Below are 12,268 nucleotides of genomic sequence, written 5' to 3'. Positions count from 1 at the left end.
TAGTCTACGATAGACCATATAGGTCTACATATTTCCCATCATCGGGTTTATTTATGATTGATGAAGGGCCCATCTTGACAAGTCAGACGCCCGACGACGAGTGTAAAACAAGTTGTGTTCAAGATACTCCCGGCGGACTTCGTAAAAAGAAAACTACAACTCCCAGCATCCCTCAGCGACACACAACAACAAACGAGAGGGAGGCAGCAGCTGCGAGAGAAGGAGACAGACAGGCTGCGTAAAGTGGAGGAAATAGAGAGAGACTGGCAGACGTGTCCTTCCATAAATGGGGGTTTTCTCCGCCGCAGAGGAGGACAACTGACGGAGACGCATCTGCTCAAAATGGCCCAACACCAGGAGGTGGAGCACATCGCCAAAAACTTGGATAAAATGGTGCACAAGAAGAATACGGTGAGTGCAAAAAACAAAAACAAAAACAGTTGCAGCATCCGCAGAAACCCCGACCAGGTGATGAGCTCTACCTTTAACTGCGGGGAGGAACATTCTGGAAACAGTGCGATGAATCCGCGGCTGTGCGCGGGAGGATTTCTGCTAATAATTTCACTCAAGGTTGCTGCTTCTGTTAGTGATGATTAGGGGGGAAAGTTTGGTGATAATCACTGCAGCGATTGGTCACAAAGCTGCCAATTATATCACGCGCACCTTGAAGCAATTATCAATTATCTTGTCAACTCACTGCAGAGTTTATTAACCTAAAACAAAAAGTGAAATGCTTCAGGGATTATTTAAATCACACGTGGTCTATATTGGAGTGTCTAGTTAAAACGGAATCCTAGAAGAAGTATTCTTTTTTAAATTTGTATTTATTTATAGTATTTACATTCCACATACTAGCACATTGGATTGTCGGATACTTCACACATGCCTGTTTAGGATCTATATAGGTTTTACTTTTCTATTGGAAAACAACGGTCAGTTAATAAATACATGTCAGAAGAATATGTAGAATAAAAAATTAAAAAATCTATCTAACAATATACGCTTAGGGCAGTTCGCTCCATACGCTGATGGATGTCAGATTCATTTTTGTTGAATTTATAATCCCTAGCAAGAAAGTTATCGATATTTAAAAAAGGTTAACTAATTTAAATACCCCACCAAACGTATTAAAATCTGCAAAAGGTATTGATCACCATATAAATACGAAATGACTGGGTTCATACAAAACTAAAACTGATGATATTTGAGTCAAAGTTTCATGATCTGCATCACCACTTTGAGGCCACGTCCAGCATACAGGCCAAATCACATCAGGTATCATCCCGGTTAGAACATTTGGTAGAGGTGTTCACTCCAGAAGGAAAAGTGTCTTTGCAGATGCATATATTTAAGTGCATATTTTTTTGTTTGTCGGTATTCAGTTTCATCAAAGGATCTTGATATGCCCATATCTTAATGTATATTCAACAGCTAGCATTGGTTTTAGACGGGAGGTTTTTTGGCGTGGGTATTGCTACTAAATACGAAATAACCATATTACATGTGGTATCGTAACTCGTTTTCTTTTTGGCACTAACATCTATCCCTTTTGTTCCTAAAAACAAAATAATTAGTAATAATTAATAATTGCAGCCGATCATGTAATTGACCAACGGCCGTACACTGCACGCGGCTCTCAACGCGGTCATCGTTGAGCCGGCTGCTATCAGCTAACGGTGCTAAAAGCACAACCAGTGCTGACTAAGCTAATGGGGTCGACCTCATGGGAAAGCGGAGGGTCCCGCGAAAACAACGGCGTTCCGTCCTCGTGGTTCAGGACGACGTTATCAGCGCCATGCGCTATATGATGAACGGCAACCAGCGAGCCAGTGGGACACACAGACCACTCCTATTCACATAAATGGTATCAAATAAAAAAGGTATCAAGGGAAATACTCTATTTGTATCATTTTAAGGGTACTGGCCTTTCATTCTCAAATGAGCCCTCGCCGTACAATAAGCATTCAGCCAGAGGCTCAACAAGGAGGCTAAAAGCTATGCAGAGCTACTGAGGCGGTAATAACTCGAGGGGGGTTGAGAAAAAGCGAGCCCTCATCCATCTGCTTCGCAGAACGTCCCATCGTATTCAATTTGGCAGCTTTTGGATCATCTGAATTTACCCAAATATGGAATTCCTGGTGTCATGTACGAACGCCTATTCGTCCTAAATATGGGACAGATTAAAGTGAAACTCTCGAGCATGAGCTCCACACAGAACGCTCCACTCACTTAAATTCAGTCTTGTTGTTTCATCCTTCTCTTGGTGACCTTTAGTATGACCTTGAGTATACATTGAACAACTGTCGCGCGGAGTGTGGTTGACAACTGCTACGCTGTGGGAGGCAAGAACACATTTGTGATTATTTCTGTTGATTTTAAATGCTCGGACGGACGCCATTGGGTTCGGCCCAGATTCTTCCTCCAGGTCCCCTCACTGAGCCGTTAATGTTGGGAGTCGATCTCGCCACATGGACTGGCTAGGATGCTATTGTGAAGGTTTCCATTGGTTTGCATCTACAGGACGGAGCTCTCGACCTGCTGAGGGAACTAAAGAACATCAAGATGTCTCTGGAGACCCTGCAGGTAATTGACTCCGCCCCCCTGCCGTGTCACGGCCACCGCCTAGTGCACCCAAAGCCACGAAACAACTGACACAAGATTATTTACCGCACAAGTCTGTTTCAGTAAGTACGGTATGGACATCCACCACGGCTGGCCATCAGAAACGCTCTGCGAAGCGGAAGTTAGTAATTATTATTCAATTTAAGTTCGTAAGTGAAGTTCACGAGGAGCTCCGGGAGTTAACTTTGAGTCACGCTGAAGTGAAGTCGATGTTTACTGAAGGGCGTGTCCCGACAACTTTGAGGTCACTGTTGGGTGAGGTCACAGGAAGCATACTTCTGACCACAAGCAGTGGCACATCCTCTTCTCAGTCAAGTTGTTCTTTATAGACTTGTAACAATGTTAACATCTAAAATGTCACTGTTTTAAATCTGCACAATGGCACGAAAACTATGACTAAATGTCAGCCAACAACCTTTTTTTCTAAGACTAAGGGTATGCAAAGACGAGATGGCAATGACGTCATGGAACACTGCAACATGCAATATTGTCGATGTGACGAGAGGAGGCTGTGTTGTGGTTTGAAAATTAAAATCGTTCCCAAAATCTCGAAATTTTTACTGACAAAAAAGGAAACAAAACATTATATACTTTTCCTGTTTTTTTTGTTGTGTCGTGCATGTCGTAGCAGAACGACGCGGTGACAGCACACCAAGAACAGTCAGGAGGACTCGCAGTAACTAATTACCTTCGCATTGAAAATGCGGAAGGTTATGTTTTTATCGCCGTGTATTTATTTATTTATTTGTATGCGTGTTCCTCGCATAACAAAAAAAGTTTTAAACCGAATCGCATGAAATTTGGTGGGATGATTGGTTATTATCTGGGGACCATTTGATTAGATTTTGGGATCGATCGGGTCAAGGTCATGAAAAGGTCAAAATCTTCTTTAATCGCATTAAATTTGGTGGGATGATTGGTTATTATCCGGGGACCATTTGATTAGATTTTGGGATCAATCGGGTCAAAGGTCAAGGTCACGGAAAGGTAAAAATCTTCTTTTTACCATAGTGCGGTCAATTTTTATCCAATTGGCATGCAACTATGCCAAAATGTTTATAATTCAATGCCCAATCTTGTGATATGCGAAGGTATGCGCTCTACCGAGTGCCCGTTCTAGTTATACAATGTCGACAGCACGGCTCAGGAGGAAGAAACAGAGGGCGAGATTGACTGAAATGTTCACTATATATATGACATTTCATTCAATACATTAAGGGTGTTTTTTACAAGCCTACATATTGTCCATTTTAATCCGACTCGACGCAGTTCAATCCCTGATGCCGTTGGTTTTGGGCAGTAATCGTAAACTGGTGGACAAAAAACAATCGGTCCAGACTACGTCCTGGAGTCGAGTCGGAGTGCTCAGATCACAGATGGGACCGACTCTACAAGGCCATATTTGTGGAGCTGTAGTTTAGTGTCTGTCGACAGAGAGGCCAATCACATGACCACCGACTGGAGAAAACAAGTTTTTATTCAGCAACATAATCTTCACCGATCCACACATTTTTGGGGGGATTTTTGAAACGTAAATATAATTGGCAGAAGTAAAACATTTATTGTAAGGCTATTAAATAAATACACCACAGTCACATGACTTCATGTCACAACCACTAGGTTAACGGTGGTCTGTTGTGTCATTTAGCCAACTGACTTTTTAAAGGCATTCAAAACGAGAGGAGTATTTACTGACAAATGTTTATGTTACATAACAAAACGTTAAAATCTCCAAAGCTTGTGTTAACCACTGAACTTATTTCAGGCATTTAACCAAAAACTCATTGACGAATCATTCCTGCGTTTTAGGATTATTTCCTAAAGAAGTCCAGAGTAGCAGAAAAACTTAACGAAACACATTTTCTTCTTTTATCAATTACAATTTTTGAAAATAAATGTCTGTTTCAATCTCTGCAGTCCACTAGAGTTGGGATGTCTGTGAACGCGGTGAGGAAACACAGTTCAGATGAAGAAGTTCAGACTTTGGCCAAAGTTCTCATCAAGTCCTGGAAGAAGCTGCTGGGTAAGTGTGTCGTGTGTGTTCTTGATCTTCTGGCGTTGTGAGTCTAGGAGTGGACAGGCTTTGGCTGGTGGTTAGTAAGTCAAGAGCAAGTACTGATGGAAGAGACGTGTATTCCCAGAGTCCACGATGCAAATGTCTTGATTTGCCAGACCACCATTTTGTAGATCTTCCGTCGCATTCACATTCTTGCTTCTTTGCAACCAAGAAGCAACACAAGAGAGCCGAGCTGAAAACCCAACGCTGTAAACATGTTTAGGTGACCAAAATGGGAATGGGTAAAAGTTCTGAGGAAAGAACACGAACAGCTTCCAAATGCTGCGGTGGTAGCAACCTGTCAATCACCAAGTAGCCATCCTCAAAATGGGACAATAATTTACTGAACAAACATCAAGTTGTTTTAAAACTAAGAATTGAGACCAGAAACTTTTAAAGTTTACAATATTTACTGAGATAATAAATCAATCAAGAATTGGGGTCATTTTCTTCCCGACAATACAAACGGACGGCTTATGGCCACCAGAGGAGTCGCCCCCTGCTGGCCACGAGAAGGAATTCACCTTCAAGGCAGAAATGGACTTTGCGTAATAAAGAAGGAGAAGAGAGTGGCGTCAAGTGTGTGTGTGCTCCGACAGTGAGATGTTTGGACAGAGTGTGTGTGCTGCAGGTGTTTCTTCACCGCTTGTTCTCGCCGGTTTGTTGCGTGTCTCGTCCTGCAGACGGTGTAGAGGGGAAGTCGGAGGAAAAGGAGAAGAAGAAAGACGGCTCTCCCGTGAGGTCGCCGTCCACCTCCAAGGACTCCGGCAGCAGCGAGAAAAGGTCTGTGGCAAAGTGACGCTGTGATGTTTGGTCACACCTGCTGTTGGATGAGGTCCCTGTTGAACACAGACGTGACGGAACCGTTTTCATATCGCAGATATGATAGACAGAAGAGGATTTAAAGTGGAATGGTCCTCTAACCAGTCGCGACCTGTTTCTCTCAATCCAAACCCGACTACAATTTGTCTTCATATTTTCTCCTCCTGTTAATCAGCAGAAAGAAGTCAGGGGAGTCCCCCACCCCACCCTCCATGCCAACGACACCCACCCAACCCACCCCACCCACCTCCCACACGACCCCAACCCTACTCCCTCCGGCCCCCACCACCACCCACAGTGTGCGGAACAAGTGTCGAGAGCTGCTGGTGGCAGCGCTGCAGACTGATGGTGAGAGGATTATTACTTGATAGACGGCGTTTTTTACACTTCTTAAATCCTCACATTTGGTTAAGAATTCAGACTACAGGCTGAAAAAAAACTCCCCACTACGTCCATTTATTAGCTGTTTTCCGGAGCTTTACATCGGATCACATGATCTTCAAGAGCACATTCAAGTGTTATCATGCTCAGGAAATTAATATCTACATTACCATGACTTCATGTGCTGACCGAGGTCATGTGACCTGACCGGAAGCTGCATAGCAGTTACGGAACGAACCTTGAGGTCAATAGTGTCTGAGCTCAAATTGAATTTGTGTGTGTGTGTGTGTGTTCTCCAGATGACCACAAGACCATCGGAGTCCACTGTGAGAATCTTGCAGCACAGATTGAAGAGGATATCCTTTTGTGTCATCAGCAACTTTAAGGACACAAAGTTCCACATGAACAAACAGAAACCGGGTTTCACACCTGCATGAACGATCTTAATCTGAGATTACTGAGCGACGGGGCGTGATTCACTTTGATCACGCCGCTCAAGTGTTTCCCTGACAGTGCGACTCTGTCCGCTCAGCATTTTGTCCACCTCATTGACATGAATGAGAGCCGGCTCAATAGTTTGAACATCATTTGAATTCTTCTCTCCGTGTGTCAGTCCTTGACCGCTCCTCGTGCCCACAGATCTTCCAGGAGTTTAAAACCACAGATATAAAATATAAAACTCGTCTACGAAGCCGCATCTCCAACCTCAAGGACCAGAAGAATCCCGACCTGCGGCGTAACGTGCTGTGTGGGAACATCTCGGCGCAACGCATCGCCTCCATGACGGCTGAGGTCAGCCATGCAATCATTGGGTCTCATCCTCACTCATCAGTTGGTTTTAGGGCTTTGGTTAGAATGAGGTTTCAGGTTCGATGAGGGTCAGGGGCAAGGGGCGCTATTACATCGATGAAGGCTAGTACAGAACGTGTGTGTGTGTGTGTGTGTGTAGGAGATGGCAAGTGCAGAGCTGAAGCTGATGAGAGAGAGTCTGACTAAAGAGTCCATTAGAGAGCATCAGCTGACGAAGGTCGGGGGAACTGAGACGGACATGTTCATCTGCAGCAAGTGCCGTGGAAAGAACTGCTCGTACACACAGGTACACACACACACACACACACACACAATTGTGTTTGGACACAGTGTTAACCCTTGTGTTGCCTTCGGGTCAATTTGACCCGATTCAATGTTTCACCCTCCTGTCGCCTTCGGGTCAATATGACCCGATTCAATGTTTCACCCTCCTGTTACCTTTATATTTACTCACATATTTTACCCTTGAGGTCAATATGAACCCAGCTATTAAAATCTCCAGAAAATTATTAGAATTAATATTGTTTTCCAAGTTTAAGTGTGAGGTACTTTATGTTTGTTTGTTGACTCCCGAAAGAACACCGACATTAAACATTGAATCGGGTCAAAATGACCCGAAGGCAACACAAGGGTTAATGAAACGACTTCATTAAGATGTTTTGTGTTCAATTAAAGGTGCAGATCCGCAGTTCTGACGAGCCCATGACCACCTTCGTGTTGTGTAACGGTTGCGGTAACCGATGGAAGGTAAAAAAAAAGAAGAAGCATTTTGAAATGAAAAGAAGTATAAAAAAATAAATAGACAGCTGAATGTTTAAAGGTGCTAAATTCCAAATTCAGACTATATCTATGATTGAGAGCCTTAACATGGCGACGGCTGAGCTGGCGGCCAGCAGCTAGCGGCATGAATAGCACGAACAATGGCAAAAGTGCTGACCGAGCTAACGGGTCACTTGCAGGGGAGCCGAGGGGAGGCGCTCCGCTTCCTTGACAACGGCGTCCAGACCCAGCTGTGGCGGCCATGAACAAGCCAGTGGGCCACACACACACACATGCACTCGGACCAAAACAAAGCACCGATAGAAGCTTGGATTAAAGCACACAGACGGAGAGTGACTTCATGATCTGCTCAGGGAGACTTTTCTATATCCCTAAATGGCAAATAGTTAGCATATTAATGCTCTGAATTTGGAGGTTAGCATCTTTAAGGCTAAAGATACAAAAATCAATTGCGCATATGCTCCACATGAGACGGCAGGTCCCACATTGTTTGTGTATCCACACATAACATCGTAATATATGACATATGTGGACTTTCTTGTCACATATTGACGCTTAGATGTTGAAAGTCATTCGGTTGCATATAGGAGGTGAGTTCCTGAGGTTTGTAGGTTGAGTTAAGTCGCTTCACTAAATAGCTGAGTGTCGACACTCCGGTTGAAGGGTTGACGTGTGAGTAACATCTCACCACAAGGTGGCAGCAGAGGCCGGGCTCTGCTTGATTTTCCTTCTCTTCCCCTCTGCTCACCTTCAGTCAGGGTTGATTACGTTTACCTTTTTATGTCCTTCTTACTCTCTCTGCCACCTGTTTCTCTTCCCTCACAACGTTTGTACTTTACATTTATTCGTCTTACTTTTGTGAAATGTCTTTCTTTTCTTCTCTAATTCTTTCTTTCTCACTTTCCTCAGATTTCGTCCCTTCCCCCTCTTGTTTACATCTACTTCACCTTCCTCCCTCAATATCAGCTCTCTCCTTTCCTCATCACGTTGTCTCCTCCCTCTAAGTTTTTCCGGGCCCTCCCTTCCCCCCTTACTCCTGGCTCGAGGTCAAGGTGAAGTCACTACTTTCATGCGCTGATGATTTGTGGGAAGCGTCTGTTGTTAGTGGTTCAGTCCTTTGAGAATCTGAAATATGGCATGAGGCTCTGACATTTTTTATTTTTTATTATCTCCTTTAAAGATATATATTTATATTTCCTAAATATGCGATATCTATTTTAATATAACTTGTTTCAGCGGTGAAAATATTATTGTGTTTTGAAATCACTATCAGTGTAACTTTGTTTTAGCTTTTAATGAAGACATCAACATATGGTTTAAAAATAAAAATAAAAAATGTAATTGTTAATTGCAATCTGCTGCAATGTAAGCTTTAATTATAAGTAGAGAAGTGATGAATCTTGAAATAATCTTTAATCGCAATCTTTTTTCTTTTTTTACAGTTCTGTTGAAGAGTCTGTGTGTGTGTGTGTGTGTGTGTGTGTGTGTGTTATTCTATCATGAAGCAAACTGAATTGAATTTGGATGAAAAGAAATCATTTATTTTATTTTGTCTAAAAGTGAAAGCCGTTGAATATGATAGTTCATGTTGTGTATTTGGTTTCATTTGTTTTGTTTTGAGCACTTTCTTACGCTAGATAAAGCTTTAAGCCAGATATAAATCACATTTAGGCCTTATGGAAATAGCAGATGTGCCTTTCTTTGCCATGTTGTGCTGCCGCAATATTTTGCCCTTAACATTTTTATTAAAGTGGCTCTTGGATTAAGATCCCTTTCCTGCACTTTCTTCTTTCTGTCTGGCTTGTTTGGATTTCGTAGTCATCTCAATATTTCTACTGCTTGTCAACAGATTTAAATAAAAAGTATCCTCTACTCTTTATACTCTAAGTCTGGTTGACTTTACGGCCACCATCTGATAATAAAGCAACAACCAGCATCACTACTGGTTCTTGTCAGCATTGTGTTGCACCTGTAGCCACACCCACTGGGCAGACTGTAGCCACACCCACTCAGCAGACTGTAGCCACACCCGCTGGGCAGACTGTAGCCACACCCACTAGGCAGACTGTCAGACCATTCTTCAGTAAAATGAGAGGTTCTCCAAAGGGGCTGCTACATAGAACCTCTAAATTACCCTCTAGTCTAAAGCCTCTGCAGTTTATCGAAGTATTCCCTATTCTACTACAGAGAAGTCAGCTGTGTGTCTGACTTCAATTGTAGACATCTATTCTTTCCTAAAACCTTCACATTGAATCAGTGGTTGAAGACTGAAAATTGAGTCAAACTTACAGAAAAAATAAAACATGACGAAATACATTATCATGGCAACAGTCAAGGCCGCGTCACCTTTGTTCACTCTGACCTCAATACATTGAACCGGATGTACATGTAAAAAGAAATATAACAAGCATAAATCCAATCGACTAAAGTGTAAACTTGAGTCGTCGAGAGCATGTAGACTGAGGCGATGAAACGTGCTGAGAAAACACGGCACAGAAAGCTCTGTTTGTTGTGGAAACAGCGCAGCACGTTCCCTCCACGAGAGGGAGGGACGAAGGGGAACCGTTCTGTTGGGTTTCTTCTTCCTGGATGGAGAGCATGTGGTTTAGGCAGAACGTGGTTACTCAGGTGGCCGTGTCATTTATGTTTTTTTATTTTCACCGCATTTGGTTGACTGGGATGAAAGTCACAACCATATTGAAGCTAAAGGAACATTCTGGTACAAATATAAAATGGTAATAACTGCGTTATAATTCAACACGGGCCACATTTCCCCATGTATCTGTGTGACTAATAGGGACAACAATTGAGAAAAAAATGGTATTGAAGGAAAGGGCAGACGGCAGCTGCTAACCAGGCGTCAGTCGCTCGGGGCAACTCCTCATCGTCGGTGCACAACGACTAAAAGTGCTCAGCAGGATTAAAACATTTTGCCTTTCCTTCCGCTTGATCATGTTTATTTGTTAGTGTGTCACACTTGGAGACGTTGCGTTGAGAATTCTTGCGTTGCATCCACGTTGTCAATCATCTGAATATTCAGCCATGACATTGCACATCTCTTTGTCAACACGAAGCGACGCTTTCTTTTCTTTCTTTACTCTTCAAAATGACAACCCCGGCCCTCCTCTCTCCACCGTTGTTGCCCGTTGTCTTTGAAAGTTCACTCACCAGGTTGCAAAGCTCCCAGTCACTGTATTAGTGACATCACCGTGTTCTGAGATCTCAGCGAGATGTCGATACGATACGGGAGGCGACCGGAAGTAGTCGCGGTTGCTGGATGAGCTCAAATTAATTTGACCCACACTTAAACCAACAGTCGTTATTTCCAAATGCCCTGGACCGAGCTGTGTACTCGGCCCCTTATAGGATAGAAACAAGACTTGTCATTTTAGTAAACACTTGTTAAATGTATAAGCTGTTGTCGACTGCCAGTGAAATTTCCTTTATAAAAAATATATATATTTTATTATGAATGATTTATTTGGGAATTCATTTATCATGTGTTTGCCTGTTGTCTTTGTATTGTGGCACATTCACTGACCTGCTGTGCATCGGTCAAACGATTCTTCAGGTTCAATGAGGAGTTAAATGGCAGCGTTTAACAAGTAACTCAAACAACTGGGACTATTTGACTTAAAATTAGAAATTAATTGTATAGTTCTTTCCATGTAGTTCTGCCAGGACACTGACCTGAAAGACTGGTGGCAGATTTCATTACATTACATGTCATTTAGCAGACGCTTTTATCCAAAGCGACTTACAATAAGTGCATTTCAACCTAGAGTACAAACTAAGAACAACAAGAATACAGGAAGTAACATTACTTTTCACTAAAAGTAGTGTGAATAAAGACCCCATTATTCTGATTGCATGAATCATTATTTAACTAAAATGTAACGCGTATTTTGCTATGCTATTTTAATTTGTTCGAAAACCAGATCTTTTTACACAGTAAAATATTTTGACTCATCGTAATGTATTGAATGGTGACCCCTGTACCATGATTCATATCGCTGCGCCAGATTATTGCCAATACACAGGCAGAATTATTGCATATTATAGAAACTAAATACTAAAGTTCACAGGAGAGAAAGAAACATTTATCTGCACATTGATGAGAACACACATTTCTTAAAGTGAAGAGTATCAGTCTTCATCAACAGAAAACTAGAGAGGAATGCTGGAAGAAAAATATTGATGGCCAGATAAAGGTGCGTGTGTGTGTGTGTGTTTCATAGATTAATTACTGCCAAACACAAACACATCAAATTACTGTGGAAAAAGACCAGACGCCCATACACAACAAATCGACGTGTGTGTGTGTGGGTGTGTGTTTCTTTTAGGAACTGAGTGTTGGGAGTATCAACAGAGTCAACAGCTGTGTCTGTTTCTGCTCAGTTCATGTTCACTTTCAGTTCAAACCATCAAGTCAAAATGCATTTTTACTATTGAGAACCCTGGTCTCTTAAAAAAAAATCAAGATTGTTCGTTTGTCTTTTACTGCACATTTAAAACAAAAATACAAAAAGACTATCCGCTGGTATATCATTTATCAGATCTTCTAGGCTCCCAAATCAAAAATCCAGTATCGATCGGGTTGTAAAAATACGACCAGTCGGGAAAACAACATAATTATTCTTCCTCTAACATCATGCTGATCTGGGAAAAATACATTCTCAACCCCCAACATTTATTATGACTCATTTATCATCTCAAAGAAGAAAAAGGTGGCAAGATGAGGGCTCGATTCCCAGAGAATAAACTATTACTGATGTGGGGAAATACATCCACTGACTC

At 42.2% G+C, this 12,268-nt stretch overlaps 1 protein-coding gene across 1 annotated transcript; it reads left to right on the top strand.

Moving 5' to 3' along the window:
* The first annotated feature begins 298 nt into the window (after positions 1–298).
* On the top strand, positions 299–9,348 carry tcea2 (transcription elongation factor A (SII), 2). Its single transcript, XM_056423316.1, has 10 exons — positions 299–411; positions 2,521–2,583; positions 4,540–4,645; positions 5,362–5,461; positions 5,679–5,848; positions 6,181–6,237; positions 6,519–6,673; positions 6,831–6,977; positions 7,367–7,438; positions 8,381–9,348. The coding sequence occupies exons 1-10, from the start codon at positions 343–345 to the stop codon at positions 8,525–8,527; spliced, it is 1,086 nt and encodes a 361-aa protein (XP_056279291.1). The 5' UTR covers positions 299–342; the 3' UTR covers positions 8,528–9,348.
* Positions 9,349–12,268: the final 2,920 nt, after the last annotated feature.

The sequence above is a fragment of the Pseudoliparis swirei genome, chromosome 9, assembly GCF_029220125.1.
Source record: "Pseudoliparis swirei isolate HS2019 ecotype Mariana Trench chromosome 9, NWPU_hadal_v1, whole genome shotgun sequence".
Classification (NCBI taxonomy): Eukaryota; Metazoa; Chordata; class Actinopteri; order Perciformes; family Liparidae; genus Pseudoliparis; species Pseudoliparis swirei.
Note: the sequence above shows the minus strand (reverse complement) of the source record. Positions and strands in the feature narration are given on the sequence as shown.

Coding starts and splice junctions, on each gene's coding strand:
- tcea2 (XM_056423316.1), top strand. CDS start 343: ATGGCCCAACACCAGGAGGTGGAGCACATCGCCAAAAACTTGGATAAA. Junction 5,462..5,678: donor TCCGGCAGCAGCGAGAAAAG/GTCTGTGGCAAA, acceptor GTTAATCAGCAG/AAAGAAGTCAGGGGAGTCCC. Junction 6,238..6,518: donor TGCAGCACAGATTGAAGAGG/ATATCCTTTTGT, acceptor CCTCGTGCCCAC/AGATCTTCCAGGAGTTTAAA.